The following is a 17,092-nucleotide window of genomic DNA, read 5'->3' as shown; positions in this document are numbered from 1 at the left end:
CACAGGGGCCCTTGGTTGCCCAAGGGTTGGGGGCCCCAGCCTGCTGTGGGGACCGTGAGCTGCAGCACAGAGATGCCAGCCCAGGTCTCCAAGGCAGCAGGGCCTGTTGCTGCTCAAACTTGCCTTGAGCAGCTCCTATGGTTCCAGAGCCTGCTCAGTTGCAAGCAGCAGCAGCCACTGTGATATAAACAAATCCCTGTTTTCTGAAGTGGTTGTGGGATTGAAGTGCCTGCTTCCTTGTCCTCCTTGGGAGTGCTGGTACATGAGCAGGCCTCTAGGGATGAAGGCATTTCACAGCCCCACTTGCCAGAGTTCCAGAAGTGTTTGGACAACGCTCTCAGCCACATGGGGGGGGGGGGAATGTTGGGGTGTCCTGTGCAAGGCCAGGAGCTGGGCTTGATGTTTGGGGGCCACTTCCAGCCCAGGAGATTCTGTGATTCTGTGAATTCCTGTGAGGCAGCAGAAGTGTGAGCATATGGTCAAATGCATGCAGCCACACTTCTCCAGTCCTCCAGACTGTCTGGGGAGGTCATCCCTCTATTGCCTCTGCTGATGATCTGGGGCTGAGCTCCCAGCGAGGCAGGAGCCCAGGGGCTCCCTTGGTGTAACCATGTCAGAGTGAGCAGGTGGCACGGGCCTTGCTGAATCAACTAAAGACTTTTGTCTGAAGCTGTCCTGAAAATGAGTCTTTCTGAAAGATGGTGGTGGGTGTAAGTGGCTGGCAGCCAGATGGTTGGGGGAAGAAGGAATATTGAGAGGAAGGGCTGGGACAAAGGGCTGAGAAAGAGTGACAAGGATGAACAGTGAGAGAATGAAGGCAGGAGAGGAGAGGTGAGAGGGAGGGAAGGGAAAGAAGCTCATAGGAAAACATGGTGTGAAGAGGGAGAGAAGAAAGATGGTTTAGGGGGTTGGGGGGAAGAGAAACACACAGAGAGTTTTGTAACAACTTAAATTCATTCCAGACAATGTCCAAGGAGCCCTGGCAGCACGGGTTGAAACTAACCCTCCCTTTGATTTTATGAGTTCATTATACGTTGTTTGGGACTGTGATTCATGCATCTTGGCTGCTTCACATTTTCCCTTGTGTCACAAATGAAGAGGGGACCATGAGACGGATTCTTTGGATGGAAAGTATTCCCTCATTTGTTAGGTAGATGTCTCTGTGCCATGCAGAGATCCCAGGAGAGTGGTCTCCTGGGCTGCCCCAGCTCCCTGCACAGCACACAAAACCTCTGTGCCTCCCTCTTAAAGGGAAAGTACTGGGTATGGCTGGGCAGAAGGATGCCCAGTGGTGGCCACGTGTGTTCTGTGCCTGCCCTTTGCTGCAAAGCCCAGATGGGCCAGAGGAAGGGCAACTGGGAGAGCTCAGACCTGTGTGGGGAGCATATCCAGCCACCAAGGATGGTCCTGTGACCAGTGTCCCAGAGCCCATCTCTGTAGATGGTGAGGGAAGGTGACCCCAGGGCCACAATCCCAGCTTGGGGACCATGCTGAGATCATACTGCAGCACTGCTCTGGGTGCTCCTCACCTTCATCCCCACCCCAAGAGCATCACTGCACTTACAGGTTGTCACTGCTCAAAGGTGTGAAACACTGGATGAACTACAGGAAAAACCATTCAGGAACAAGTTGGTGGCTTCCAGATCATTTTGGTTGGGAATATTTACAACCCTAATAATAGGCCCTGGTCAGAAAAGTAATAAAACCTGCCCAAGACACCATCAAAGTTTGCATTAGAGCTTACTGAAAACCCCCAATGACTTGGCTGGGTATTGTTACTATTTTTAGCTTTCTGTATCATTTCAGGCTTTCCAGTGAAAGAAAGAAAAAAGTCTCACAGATTTTTAAAACACATTGGTAGAGAAAATACAGGCCTCCAAAACTGAACACCAAAGGCTCTTTCGCTGGCATTTTCTGGTTTTGATTTAAAATTACTCTACCAAATGAGACAAAGTTCTGCAAACTGTTATATTTTGACCAAGAAGGCATTTTTCGGTGTGGTTGGTCCTAGCCTGACCCCTACAAATGATAGTGCTTCTACACTGGCAAGCTGTGACCAGCCTGCAGAGCTTCCCATGCTGCCGTACCTTACACTGACCAGTGGGAAAGTGCCTCAAAGATCTGCACTTACTGGGACATGGAAACCTCTGCAGAGGCCTGAAGTAGCTCAAAAGGAGAGCTGAGGCTTCCTTACAAGCTTACTCTAGTGCCAGATGAGCTTCATGTGGACTCCCAGGTAAAAGAACCATGCAGAAACCCATCTTGAGATGTGCTGTGGTGAAGAAGACAAGAAGCACTGAAGTGGGGTGTCTGAAAGCTCGGAGTCTGGCAAGGGGGGGACCAACAGTCCAGCCTTGCAAGTCCCAGTCTGCCCTGCTCCAAGTGAGTTCCAGAGACCAGGTAGCCCACACTCCCTCCTTCCTTCAGGCCTGGGCTCAAGTGCTGCTGTTCCTGCAGGAAGCCTCTTCTGAGGATACAGCCTACTCATTCTGCTGGGATTGCAGGCCAGCATCTTTCCTCAGAAAAAGCTTCACTTCAGGAAAATGAGGAGGGTTTTTGTTTTTTTTTTTTTGTTTTTTTTGTTTTTTTTTTTTTTTTTTTTTTATTGTTGTTGTTTTTAAAGAGAATTCTTAGGAAAAACACTCACTGAGAGGGATCAGTTCATGTTCGAAGTTATCCTGAGGCAAAAGGCAGAGGGTGTGGGCTGTGATACACACCCACATCTGTACAATGAGGAGGACAACAGCGCAAAGCAAAAACAATTGCATGAAAAGCTTTCCAACAACAAAGTTTGCAAACCCGCAGAGCCCAGGCTATTTCTTGTGGTCGATGGGTAAGAGTTCCCAGATAATAGGGCCTGACAATGGAACAATGGGGGCCGAAAGACTCGGTTCATGATTAGGAGTTATATAACAGTGGCTGGCATTTATTAATAACACTCGTGTTGAGCTTCATTTTCTTAGTTAGCACTTTTCAGGTTCAGAGCACTTTACAACCCCTGGCTGCTCCATATTGGATGCTCACCATGAGGTGACCTGGAGCAGTAGGAACAACCTTCATGCCTGCTTCTCTTGCAGACCTTAAAGGGGAGAAAGGAAAATGCCAAGCAATGAGCTTTCACTGGCTATTTGGGACCTTTCCTGTACCCCACAGTCATGGCGTGTTGTAAGATCACAAAGGAACATCATTTGGGAAAACTGAGTTTTCTGAGATGTGTTACTGAACCTTAATGTTTACAAAGTTCTCATTTTCATGGAGAACAACAAAATCTGGGACTTTCACCAGGACTCAGGAATAAGTTTGGGTGTGCTCCCAAATGGGAACCAGCCCCGGAGGAACAGTCCCACAGCCAGCCCGCAGTGATGGCATCTGCCTTCCGGCACAGTTCTGGGAGCAGGAGTGAGACATCCCACACAGACAGCCCTAATGGCTGCCTACCCTGTCCCGGGACATGCTGGTTGGAGCAGTAGGCACCACTGCTCCTGGAGGATGCACTGGGGCTGGGTTGGGCCAGGACAGTGGCTCTCTGTGCTGGCTCTCATGAGACCCTGACGCAGAGCAGTAGTCCTCCCGCCGGCACAGGGGATGAGCGGTCCAGTCTGAACAGGTTGTCTCCTTCTGCTCTGGCTATTTATTGCTGCTCTGACTGTTGCTCATGGTATGTGCTGACCGCTCAGCCTGCTCGTGAAAAACAAGAGAATTCCCGTCCAAGCTCTGGTGCCAAGCAGGCAGCGATGCTTTTCTTCTGAGCAGGCCTGAGAACCTCTCCTCAGCCCTGGGAGGCAGATGTCTCAAAAGTGGCTCAGACCTGGGAAAGTTGTGGTCCAGGATCAGGCTTTGGCCTCTAACACCCAAACAGCTCATCAGACAGTCCCCAGTCTGCTCCAGAGGCAGAACCAGCACAGGCAGGAGAAAAACCTGCCTGTGTTCATGGAGGCAAAAGCAAAGGGCCTCATGGCCCCACAGCTTTACTCCTAACCAGGGGGCATGGGAGAGCTGCAGATTCCCACAGGAGAACACTACAAGGAGAAGGAGGCAGGGTTTGCACCTACAAGGGATAGGACCTTGTGCCCTTTTCCACTGTTTCTAGAAGTACATGTGCTCCAGTGCTCAGCCATCCTGAGGTATGGAAATTCACACTTCCAGCAGTTCCTCTTACAGGAAAGGCCAGGAGATGCTAAGGAAAGCCAAGGGCAAAGAGCCACGCCAGGGACGGGCCTATGACAAGCCCCAGGAGTCCTGGGCAGGTGCCTGCACCAGACTGGAGGCACAGGGCTGTGATGCTGAACTGATTCCCAGAGCCCACTGAGCAGTAGCAAAGCTGATGCACCCTGAAGGAGGAAATACCTTTTTTTTTGTAAGATTGAAATCATTCACATCTGTCCAGATGTGCCCACCTGCACAGGAGAGATCTTGAGATAACAGATATCTGCTTTTTTTTTCACCTGGTCTTTCAGAGATGCTGGCAGCATCAGGAGCAATTTTAGCACTTGTAAACCATCCTCCCACATGGGAAAAAACTTCCCACACCATCAGCTAATGCTGTCTGGTGGACAGCAGATTGCACTCCAAATGCCAGAAGCATTGATGGTTCAGGTTCTCTGCTCACTAGCAACCATCTGCCAGTCAATGGCTGATCAGCTCTTCCTCCTCAGAAGTGTTTGGGGGCTCACCCTGCAGACTGGTCCCTGCACATCTTCCCTGCCTGCATGCCAAATGGTGTGTAGGGCAGGGACAGCACGATGCCAGTGGCTCAGCATCCTCTGCGGTGCAGCCAAGTACAGGCAGGGCTGCTAGCAGGGGGTCACTGGTGACACAGAGGTGGGGCTGGGTTGCCCTCAGGTCTTTGGCTGCAGAATGTATTGCTGGTGGTGTCAGGGGAAACCAGGGTGTTTCCTGGGGTTCATGTCTCCTCATGGGTCTGCCTTAGGCTTGGGAAAGTCAGTTCTGCAGCTTCTTCCTGCTCCTCCTGTTTGCCTTCCTGCACAGCTGGGGTGAATGACAACCAGGCTGGATCAGGGGGACCTCACACAGCATGGCCATAGTCATGCTATGTGACATGGGTACTACGAGGGGAATAGCGCCCCTCAAGCCCCTAGCCCAGGACATCTGGCCCTGATGAGCCCTGGTGGACTGCCCAGGGCAGCCCAGCATATGGGATCCAGCTGCATGTGCCTGACTCCAGGTGAGGTGGGATGAGGTGAGACTGGCTGGATGAGACGAGCAGCCAGGCGAGATGATGAGAGTCATTTCAGACCTTTTAAATCAAGACTTGGATGTGCCCTTTGCTGCTGAAATTGAAATCAGGACCCTCCTAGCTTCAAAGATGGTAAGCATAAAAGGTCAGATTTCTTTACAGTATGTCCCAGGTGAGAGCTACAGCCAGAACTGTCTAAAAAGCACAGAGTTCCAGGCAGGAAAATCCTTTCATTATGTGCCCTGAAGTGCTGAACAGAAAAGGCTTAAATACAAATTAGTTTTTTTGCAGGGAGAAATACATACTGACCCGGGCAAGCTGATGAGGATTAAAACATTCTCCTCACACTTACTGGGAAAGGATAACATTCACCATCTGGCCTGAAAGGAACTTCTGGTTCTTTTTTGGCACCCTAATCTGAATGCACAGAGTTTATGGGTTCAAGCTGGGTCAAAAGGCTCTGGTGCTGTCTGGGGGAAACCTGTAAAATCCCCATCATGACTTTTTCCCTATTTAATTTAATAGGGAACAACAATTTAATTTGTTGGGAAATTGCACAGGCAGAAAAATAATACAGTTTCAAGGTAAGTTTGGTCTAAAAAAGTTTCCTGCCAATGCCAAATGCAGTTCCTGAGGCTGTTTCCTTCTGGCACTTGTCTCTGCTCCCATTTTCATGCATTCCCACCTCCAGACGAGGTGCATTTAACAGTATGGCACTGGCTTAATGACAGACGGTGCCAAAGCTGGTATCTCTGGATCCTTGTGGCAGCTACTCAATGGCTCATCTTTGTGTGCTTCTCCATCTGCTCTGCCTTGTTTGAGATTTTACCCTGTTGGAGGTTGGGATTTTTTTGGACTTGTCCTTCTGATCATGGCCTGCACCTCGGAGATTAAATTGAAGAGCTTTTAAGAGAGATGAAGGAACTCCATGTTCTCTGAATCCTTGCCCTGGGCATTTCCTGGCCGTGCTCCAACAGCTCTCAGGGCACGGCAGAGCCATCCTCCCCCCTCAGAGCTCAGTGTCACAGAGGAGGAAAGGAAGAAGCAGGGCAGCCATGATTGGAACTGTAAGTCCACAGGATTCGTTAGCAGGAATTAGTGCTTTATTTACCAGTGCACTCCTCTATGCCCAGCATTAAGTCCTCACATCCCATGTTTTAGCAGGCTTGCCCAGAACATGCGAACAAGAGCTCTTATTCTCCTGTGTAGGCATCCAGAGTCGCCTCCTGTCCGTGCTGCACAGGAGGGAGGTTTGCAAATGGTCTTTTTAGGCAGATGTGCCACATAGTCCTTGACAGCAGTTTTTAATGAAAAATGACATAAAAATATAAAATTTTTATGAAGAACAGGGGGAAAAAACCTGACTGAATTTTCACAATTCCCTTCCCGATTCCTGTCCCACTACAGTTGGTTGAATGTTTCTAAATTCAGCTATGCTTCAAAAAATTCTGACCAAAAAACATAAGGATGTTTTTAGAAAAACATTTCTCAGTTTTTCCCTTCTGGTTTGGCCATGTGTTTGACTCACTGAGAGGAGACTCCAGTTGGTTTTTCTGACTAGAACCACACTTTAAAGAGAACAGCCATTCCCTTAATTGCGGCTGATAAATCTCGTGGGCACAGATGAAGATAAATCACATTTTGAACCCAGAGTACAAATTCTCAGGGTTTAAACATTTGTGTGGTATTTGTTAAGCAATTTGAAGTCTTATTGAAGTAACTAAGCTGGACAACAGGGTTGGACCTGGCCCAGGACAACAACTGTGCCCAGACACTAGGCCTATATGGAATAGGGATAGAGGGGTCTGGATGAATCCCACTTCACTCGGAGCACTCATGGAGGACATATCCTTTCTTCTATGCAGGATATCTTTGGTTGTGCTTCTTCCACTGCTCCTTTGGGAGGATAGAGGGATGCTCTGTCAGCCCCTGTGGGCAGCCTTTATATTCCAGGCATGCTAAAACTCCTCACGAAGACAAATTTGCTTCAGCCCAGAGGAGAGTCATGGAGAACTTTGGACTTCTTGTGTCCGCCGCTGCTGCAGCCTCCAGAGGAAAAAGAGGCTCCTGCCACCCTGGGGTGGCCTGAACGGGACCCCAGAGTCAGCAGTGGCTGCTGTGAAACTGGAATTCCTGGAAAGCTGTGTCCAGCACGTACCATCCCCGGGTGCACAAACCCCCGGCACTGCTCCACAGCACGGCGCAGCTCCCTAGGAGGGGCGGAACCCTGCGGGCACACCGCACTGCGCCCGCCGCAGGGCACTCGGCGGAGGCTCTTCCGTGTCCCACGGCCGGGTGCTTGAGGTGGTGCATTCCCCTGCCTCCTATGGAGGCACCTCGAGGTGCTCCGAGCCGTGCGGCCGTACCGGGCCCGAGGTGCTCCGAGCCGCGCGGCGGTACCGGGCCCGAGGTGCTCCGAGCCGTGCGGCCGTACCGGGCCCGAGGTGCTCCGAGCCGTGCGGCCGTACCGGGCCCGAGGTGCTCCGAGCCGTGCGGCAGTACCGGGAATGCACTGGACCCAGCGGGTCCCGCCTGCCCCGCACGGCCGCCAGGTGGCGCCACCCTCCCGGGTCAGCGCACCGTGCGGCCGTACCGGGCCCGAGGTGCTCCGAGCCGCGCGGCGGTACCGGGCCCGAGGTGCTCCGAGCCGTGCGGCAGTACCGGGAATGCACTGGACCCAGCGGGTCCCGCCTGCCCCGCACGGCCGCCAGGTGGCGCCACCCTCCCGGGTCAGCGCAGGGCCGGGGCAGCGCTCACGGCAGGGCCGGGGCCGGGGCCGGGCCGGGGCCGGGGCAGCGCGGACAGCATCCCCGTGGGGCTCCGTGAGGACACTGCCATGCCCCGTCTGGCCAATGGTCCCTTCACCAGCCTCCGCTGGGACCCCCAGAGCAGTGTCCAGAGCAGGCAAAGCCCGCGTGTTCCCGCTGGGAAGCCACGTCCCAGCCCGCTCCAGCAGCCTGGGCAGAGGGCACCTCCCGGTGCAGTTCAGCCCAGGGCCCTGTTGGCTACCACAACGTCACAAACACCATCACCATGTCCTTCATTAGTGTCCTTCTTTATCCAGCTTCATGGCCACGCATTGACCCGCACGCTGCCTTTGCTGGCTCAAAGAGGTGTCCAAGACGATTGCTGGCTGCAGCTCCCGGGTGGGAAGGGGGGAGACAAATGTAGGCTCTTTCCTAAAATATGGTCAAAGATCAGAACACCAAGTGCAGCCCAGTGCTTAATCTCAGCTCCAGGATGAAATACAGTCTCTGTCTCAATAAAGCAGATAAACTGAGCCAAGGCTGGAGGCCCAGTCCTTTGTTAGTACCATCTCCTGGAGAGAAAGTGTCTTTTGGCAGCAAATGTGATGGAAACAGACTGGACAATGCTTGAGGACACAGCCAGCCTCAGAGGGGATCTGATGGCTCTTGCAGAACCCTCCAAGAAGCTTATGGACTCAAGTACCTGTACATGATCTAGCATCCATGACAAGGAACTTTTTTCTCTGGCACAGCTGTTCTGTTTCCCACCCCAGACTCAGAGCTGGCTCTCCAAAGGCTGTCCTGCCACAGCATCCAGGGATGCAGCCTTTACCTCCCTTCTCAGCCTTCGAACCTCTGCTCCACTCTGCCTCCTGCTACCTCCCCAAAGGCTGCCTCCAAAGCCCCCAATGCTGAAACAGAGGAGCTACAAGGAGCACTGGACATGCTGCTCCTCAGTGGGTGGAATCAGCATCCTGGAAACTCCAGGGTTCCTGCTGTGGACACCCAGCAGCTCTGGCAGCACTGGCTCCAAAGCCTCAGCTTCTCTTAGTGGCATGCAAGACTCCCCCTCGGGAAAGGCCGAGATCTTACCTACAATGGGGGAGTCAGTGAGCCTGGCTGGGGACCTTGCTCTCATTCTCCAGCACGAGGAGATCACTGGTTTCCATGGACCATATTCCCAGGTGACAGAGCACAAGACATGGCTGACCTAGTCAGGTTGTCTATGAGCAACCATGTCCCATATCTAGATACCCTTCACTCCCAGCTTCCAGATACAAGAAGGAACCTTTCCAATCACATGCTCTGTCACATTCCTGGGACCATGGGCTTTTCTGAGGACTCCTTTCCCTTTTTAGGACATCAGTGTGATGCTGGAGAGCAGGGTCTCCTACCATATCCCAGCAGTGGTCCATGGGCCCTTGGTGGTCTGTGTCCCACTCCAGGGTGCCCAGTAGGAGGTCACGGTTCTTTGGGCAGGTCATTGAAACTGTTTGGAAGGAATGGTGCAGCCTACAAAAAGATGGGCAGAATCAGTTCACTGAAATTCACTGATGGGCTTGGACATGGCTGCAAGAGCCACATCCCACACATCTGTTTCAGGGTTTGGGTCAGACTCATCCAGATGAAAAAAGTAAAATATGTAGACTGTTTTGCTGTTTGCATTTATGTTCTGGGTTTTTGGGTTTTTTGGTTTTTTTTGTTGTTGTTTTGTTTGTTTGTTGGTTTTTTGTTTGTTTGTTTGTTTTTGGGTTTGGGTGGGTTTTTTTTTGGGTTTTTTTTTTTTTTTTTTTTTTTGTTTGTTTGTTTTTTTTGTGAATGGATTCATTCACCATCCTCCTGAAAGGGCAATTTTATCCAATGGTGGGTTCGCAAGTGCTGCCTTCCAGCTCCTCGTGATTTGCTCTTCGTGGCTCTGCCTCTCTGATTGGGCTCCCAGTGCCACATGACGCTGTCCCTTCTCCTTGACCGGGTGTGGGACGCTTTTAGGCAGAATACCAAACAGCTAACACCGAAGAGCAGCCATGTCCCTGGGATGCTCCTGCTGTTAATGTTTGGTTTTAATCACTGAGGTGGAGGGGAGGCTCGTGCACGGCTTTTGCAGATGAGCCAGCAGCCCTTCTGACACCTCTGGAGTGTCAGTGAGTAAAGCCTTACACTCTGTCATGGAGAGGGGTCAGGGTCCTGCTCTGCCGAGCAGCAACTGAGCAAGTGGTTGAATTTGCTGTACATGGACACAGCAAAGGAGAACTGCACAGGAGCAGAAAGGAATCCTGAGTCTTGCACAGAGAGAGCAGAACGCCCACACTTGTACCCAGTAGCCGTGAGGAGATGGTGAGATGAGCCCAACTCTGCCCAACCTGCAGGGCACACATGTGGTCAGCACAGGATCACTGAGGTTGGAAAAGACCTCTGAGATCACTGAGCACAGTGCACCCTGGCACTATTAACCTCAGCAGTGTGGCTTGATTTTCATTGAGGTGATGAACGAGGAGCTGGGGGTGCCTGAGGAAGTGAGTGCCAGAAGCTCAGCTGGAGCTCCTGACCAGCAGCACTCAGCAGGATGAGCTCACCAGGGACCTGCTGCTAGACCAAGCAGGGTGTGCAGAGAGACTGGCTTTCCCTGATAGCTCCTGGTGGCCATGACAGGCTGCGAAGGTGATTGACAACAAAGTCTTGGCCTGGAGGAGGAGATGAACACAATTTTGCATATTAAGAAAAGGTTTAGCATGGGCTTTAAAGGTTGAGGAAGGCAATTACTGCCTCCAGTCCATTCGTCTGCCTTTCTAGGAATGATGAGTGATGGGCCTAGGTCATCACCTGGGCCTGAGTCAGATATCTCAAGAGCTGGCACTCTGTGAGCTCTGTGAGCTCTGGCCCCATGAATCTGAGTTACCCTGGCAGAGCCAGCGTGCTGACAGAAACTGCATTCCTGCACACTGGCCTTAGTTGAGCTAAACGGGGAGAAGCAGGGCAGAAAATCGGGATGAAATAACTTTGCCAATGAGACAAAGAGTTAACCTGCTGCTGGTGTCAAAACCAAACGAGGATGTGAAAGAGGAACGGAAAGGTGACTTGATCCCATCGAGTCAAATGTCAGGAGCCATCCTGAACTCATTCTCTCTCCCAAGAGAATCAGGATAATCTAAATCTGGGGTTCATGAAAACTAAAGCAATTCACCAAGTGGCAGAAGGGCCTTGACATGCAGAAGGAAGAGATGGAGACCTCTGCAAACCTGAGAGAGGGGCTCTTTCCTTCAGTCAGGCTTTGTAGGGCTACAAGGAAGAGATCCAGCTGTGATCCAGCCAAGGGAGCTGCCCCTGAACAGCACATGGTGTTGTAGCAGGTGAGCTCTGGCCAGTGCTGGCTGTGGAGAAGAAAGGTGCCTTTGCTTTCCCGCAGTGCTGGGGCACATGTGCCTGCAGGGCACGGAACATCCATTGGGTCCTGTGGAACTTCCTTCATCACGTGTGCTCTGCCCTGCCCAAAGGAAGAAGTGGTTAAAGGGCTGATCCTCCAGATAACCACCTTCTGCTTAAGCGTGGAGACTCAGTGTGGAGAAGGGACACTGCAAAGCATGGGACTCACTGCAGCTCCACAGGGCATGGGCATGGTTCCCCTGCCAGCACCAGGTAAGTGGAGGAACAGCTGGGTGCCCAGGAATGGAGGTGCACAGCCCTATCAGTGAGTGCCTGTGGCCATGCATCGCTTTTGACAGTGTAATGACAGGAGGGACCTGAGTTAGAGGATGGCACCCACCCTCAGTGCTCCAGCCCTTTTCCCAGGCCATGACCCCAGAACGCACTGGGAAAGCCTGTGTCTTCAGAAGCTGGCACCCACCACATCTCGGTGTTCTGCCGGTTCTGCCTGTTCTGCCCCTTTCCCCCTGCAGCTCATTCCTTAATCACAAGCAGCTTGGGGAGACAATGCAATAACCACACCAAAGAATCAGGCTTGTTCCCCTTTGTCTTACTCCCCTTTGAGGCTCGGCAGTTGAGGCGAGCCATCACGCCCACGGCCCGGCCGTCACACGTCCGACTCACTGTCTCCCAAGGCAGCCCAGCTCCTTGGCACAAGGGCACTGCACCACCAGCACCAGGTGACCATGGTCCAGCGCTGTGGAAGGCTGGCAAAGCAGAGCTGGGTGGGCTGGCACACAGCTGCCCTCTGCTCCCCAGTTCTGGCCCTCACCAAGCACCTTGGCTCTCAGCTCTCATGCTTTCACCTCCAGACAAGTCATCATCTCAAGCGGGACTACTGGTTCTCCCCAGAGATGGAGGCAGACCCCTCCTCCCTCCAGCACATGGCATGGAGGCTTTTAGGCTGGTTTTCACTGAGTTCACACAAATCTCGCCTTCCCCTTTCCCAGCCCCCCTTCCCCACGCAACTGAACTCAGCCATTGAGCCCAGCGAATGGTTTATTTCCCAGGTTAGCACAAAGCAGGGGTCTCTGTGTGCCCCTGGAACCAGCAGAACAAAACGCACAAAGACGTTAGAGGGCCATTTGTAACCAAATCCCAACACACCAGATACTGTTGGGATTATGTCAGAAATATTTTCCCAGAATGCCTTCCCCCCATGCTCCCTCCTACAGATGTTCGGCCCCCACACCACAGATGTTGTTCCTCTTGCAAAATGAGCTTTCCCCTTTCTCTCTGAAATGCCCCTGATGTTTTGCACATTGTCTTTGCCAAAGTCTCGTTTTCACCCTGCTCTCTGCATCTCCCCCTTCCCCGATCCGTCACTGACAAATGTGTGGAAAGGCCAACCTGCCTCCTCAAACAGGGATGAGGGGATGGCTGCAGGGCGCTGCAGGGCTCTGGGCTATGAGATGTTGCTGTCCATCTTGCCTTGTCCCCATCAGGCCCATCTCAACTCTCTCCCTGTTTCAGCTTCAATCTATGATCTCCAGGCTCTGCAAGCCTGCTTCACGGGACTTGTTGGACCTCAGTTCCCTCTGATGATGATGGAGGGATACAAGCCAGACCCCTTGGAGGGTCCTGGTGCCTTCCCATAGGCTTGGTGTAATTCTGCTCTCCTGTGCCGCATGCTAAGCTGCAGGGGGGGAGGGTCTCCTTGCTGCTCCACAGCTGCCTTGGGGGAGAACATCTCCTCACTGGCCAGGGCCTTTGGCAGCAGGGATTTGTTCCTCAGGGATACCGGGCACGTTTCAGGCACGTTTCAGACAGGTTTCCTTCACCAGTGGGAACGGCCAGACCTTCCCCTCCAGCACCAGCAGCCCAAGCAGAACACACAGGAGAATGGCCTGGCAGCCCGTCAGGGCTGTGCTCCAAGCCCTGTGACCGACCGACAGACAGACAGATCTCCGTCGGCAGCGGGCTCACACTGCCAGTGCCCTCGCTCTCCTGTGCCGGGTCCTCCACAGCCCGGCTGTCGGAGCCCCCCGGGTGGAGCCGTCCCGTTTCTGCCTTGCCCTGGCTCCGTGAGCTCCGGTGGGGGTGCGGGGATCGGCCTGGCACCAGCGCACGAGCTGCGGGCACTGCAGGCCACCGCAGGCTCTGCCGAGCCCCGCACACACCCAGCGACGCTGCGGGCAGGGATGCCGGGCCCGGGGCTCCGTCACGGCAGCAGGTCGGGGCGCAGAGCTCCTCTCCATCTTCCCCTCCTCTGCTAGTAGCGGCAGCCGAGAAAAAACATTTGTTCCGACACACGCGGGGCTGCCAAGTTGTGTCAGGCGCTTTGATGGCCGGGGCAGTAACCTCGACCGCTTCCTCTGCCAGCGGGAGAGCCGAATCCAAGAGCCGCAGAGCGCGGAATCTCCCAAGGACTTCAGGTGACACCTCCAGTCCGGGACATCTCAGCTCTTTTGTGCGTTACGAGACATTTCTCTCCCGTCGGTGTTTTTCTCTCTCCCCAACAGGTTATAGTTATACACGCAAAGAAATCCCAGAGCGGAATCCCGGAGAGACAGAAACCAGAGGAGCTGTCCCGACTTTTGGGGCATCTCGTGATTTACACCAGCGTGGCCCAGGCAAAGCCCTTTACTCAGCACCTGCTCTGAGTAAGAATCCAAATTTCTGCTGGTCTCCCAGAGAGCTGGAGTGCAGCATGGGGTTTTTCTTCAAAGATAGAGTTTATTGCTAAAAATGTTTGATCAGTGATAGCTCATATTTACATTGATATGTTTTTAAAGGAATATTCAAGTAAACATTTCCAATAGTTTCTGGCATAATCTCTAGCTTTTTTTTTTTTTTCCTATACACAAACGTTAAAAATAAATAAACTGTACACAGAAAATTTCCTTTTAACATTTCTACACGACTATATGTATTCCCACACAAAAAAGCAATTCCACTCTTTCATAGATTTGTACTTTTCTTTAAAATTTCCTTCTTAATTAATTGTTATACACTTTAAAAAAAAACACTAGAGAGCTTGGCAAATTAGTTCAAACATCAGTGACAAGGTCTGAAGAAGATAAAAAAAAATACAGCACAGAGAAACAACCATTTGGGGATGCTGCGGTTCGTGTTTTTCTTTTTTTGCACCCTCCGCCCCTTTTCTCTTTGTGATAAAAACATTATTACAAGAAATTTCTGCCCTTCCCTTGGGCAGGGAAATGCTTGGGTTCTGTGGGGATGGGTTTAAAATGTGGTCCTATGTCTTTAAAATAATAATAACAATAATAATTATAATAATAATAAAAAAACAGCTGCGATTTCCCCTCCTTTTCCTTTAAAATCTCTCTATTTACACGGCTGGTAGGTTTTTTTTTTTTCCTTTTTTTAAGGGTTTTTTTTTTTTTGTTTTTTTTTTTTTTTTTTAATTTTCCTTTTGTTAGAAGGCTATATACGTATAAAAATAGACATCTGATTGTAGTGCTTTACTGTGCCTTTGGCCTGCCCTGCAGTTCCTGGGTTTACTTTCCCCCCTTTTGAATAAAATAATATTAAAAGAAGTCCAAGTGAAAAAAAAATTAACAACAAAAAATCAAACAACAACAACAACAAAAACGAACAAGCTCCCCCTCCCCCCAAATTAACAAAGAAATCCAAAAAAACAAAACCAAAAAACCTCCAAAGCGGTTCACCTTCTCCCACTTCGCTCTGGGGGGTGGGGAAAAAAACCCCACCTCCCAAAAAAACTATGCCAAAAAAACCCCACAAAACCCCACCCCCCCAAAAAAAACCCACCCGAAAAACCTCCCCCCACCCCCCCCGCTAAAGTGATCCGGAGGAGGAGGGCGGCAGTGCAAGGGGCCGGGGAGGCTTAGCAGGAGCACTTGCACTCGGAGATGAGCGGGTACTGCACGGGGATCCAGGTGCAGTACTTCTGACTGGACCAGCCCTGGCAATGCCAGCGCAGGAAGGTCTTGGTGACCGACTTGACGGGCTTGCAGAACATGCCCTCGGGCAGCGAGCAGGACTTCTCGGCCAGGCAGTTGCCCTCCTTGATGTAGCGCGGCCAGAAGCGCACCCCCAGGTCCTTCCAGGCGTAGAAGACGGGGCAGTGGGTGTGCGCCCACAGCCACTGCAGCACCTTCCGCCGCGCCTTCTTGCCCAGCCGCAGGCGCGGGCCCCGGGGCGGCCCCAGCTCCAGCCGCCGCAGTTCGGCCGGCAGCGCCGCCCGCCCCCGCCCCGCCGCCGCCGCGGCGCCCGAGGCGTTGGCCGGCCCCGGCACGGCCACGGCCATGAAGCCGGGGTCGAAATGGCTGCCCAGCTTCTTCCTCAGCGTCCTCTCGTCCAGGTCCTGCTCCTTGGGGTCGTACTCGGGGTCCGGGTGCTCCACGATGTCCTTGACGGGCAGGTTGTCGCTGGGCGAGGGTCGCAGGCGCAGGAAGGGCTGCCCGCCCGCCGGCAACCCCAGGCAGAGGCAGAGCAGCAGCGCCCGGATCGCCGTCATGCTCCGGGCGGGCCCCGGCGCTGCTCCCGGCGGCCTCGGCTCCTAGCGCTGCCCGGCGGCGCCCGGCGGCTCCCGGGGGCTCATAAATAGGCAGAGACACCAGTGTCCGACGGGGCCCGTTACTTTAAATAGCCCGGCCGGGGTTGTGTGACAGCCGCATCTGAGGCTCGCCCCGCGGCCGCGGCCGCTGGCTCCCGGGGCTCCCCGCCGGGCCGGCTCCAGCCGCGGTCGGCAGCGCCGGGGGGTCCGAGCCTCCCCCGCGGGGGAGGGCAGGGCACGGCGGCGGCCGAGCCTTCCTCCTCCTCCTCCTCTGCCGCCGCCGCCGCTCTCGCTCTCTCGCTCCCCCCCAAAATTCACAGCGGACTCGTCTCCATCGCCATGGTGACAGCTGGGCCGAGCCCCACGACAGCTCGTCTAGACGGTGTGACAGGGTTTGGCGTGAGACCGGAGCCCGAGAATAAAACCCTCCTTTATAGCCGGGCGCGCCGGGCGAGGGGGCGGGAGGAGGGTCACGGCGCCGGGGCGCTCGGGCGGCCCCTGCGCGGGCACGGCCGGGGCACGGCCGGGGCACGGGGCTCAGGCGGCGGCGGGCGGCGGCGGCAGCGCCCGCGGCCCGGCCGGGTTCCTCCTCATGGCGAGCGGTGGGGGCGGCCCGCGGGCCCCCGGGGCATCCTCGGCGTGGTGGGGCTGGAGGGCAGGAGGGTGTCCCCGGCACCGGCGAGGCGGCGCGTCCCGATTCCCTGACGGTTCCTCGGCGGGGACGGGCAGGGGCGTGCTCGGCCGTAGCTCAGCAGCCCCGGCGACCCATACTGCTGCCGCTGCTGCTGCCGCTGCTCTGGGGACCCGGTCGTCCCCACCGCGCTCAGCGCATCCAGTCGCGGCGCCGTTCCGTGCCCAGTGCTGCCTGCTCGGCTCGGTGCGGTGCGGTGCAGCCCGGCGCGGCTCGGCGCGGCTCGGTGTCGCCCGGTGTCACGGCCTCCCGCCCGCCGCGCTCTGCCGCGCCGCCGCTGCCGCCCAAGTTAAATACGCGCCCGGCGCGGGGCCGCCCCGCCCCCCTGTCACTTTCGCCGCGCGCTGAATGACAGCCGGGTCCTGCCGCCCCCCCCGGAGCCGCCCACCTCCCTCCCGAGCCGCGTCCCACCTGCGGTCCCGGCCCCGGGCCGGCCGGGAGCTGTCACCCCAGCAGCGGGCACGGCACGGGGCTGGAGGCGATGCCCCGGAGCTGTCACCCCAGCAGCGGGCACTGCACCAGCCCGGGCACCGCAGGGACCCCGGGTAGCGGGA

The 17,092-nt window shown here is 54.4% G+C and overlaps 1 protein-coding gene across 1 annotated transcript; it reads right to left on the bottom strand.

Moving 5' to 3' along the window:
- Positions 1 to 14,020: 14,020 nt before the first annotated feature.
- On the bottom strand, positions 14,021 to 16,797 carry LOC121350905 (noggin-2-like). The gene has a single exon (XM_041462679.1). The coding sequence runs from the start codon at positions 15,806 to 15,808 to the stop codon at positions 15,176 to 15,178; it is 633 nt and encodes a 210-aa protein (XP_041318613.1). The 5' UTR covers positions 15,809 to 16,797; the 3' UTR covers positions 14,021 to 15,175.
- Positions 16,798 to 17,092: the final 295 nt, after the last annotated feature.

Source organism: Pyrgilauda ruficollis, unplaced genomic scaffold, assembly GCF_017590135.1.
Source record: "Pyrgilauda ruficollis isolate IOZ18807 unplaced genomic scaffold, ASM1759013v1 scaffold16, whole genome shotgun sequence".
In the NCBI taxonomy this organism is placed as follows: Eukaryota; Metazoa; Chordata; class Aves; order Passeriformes; family Passeridae; genus Pyrgilauda; species Pyrgilauda ruficollis.
The sequence above is the reverse complement of the archived record's forward strand: the minus strand, read 5'-3'. Positions and strand labels throughout refer to the sequence as shown.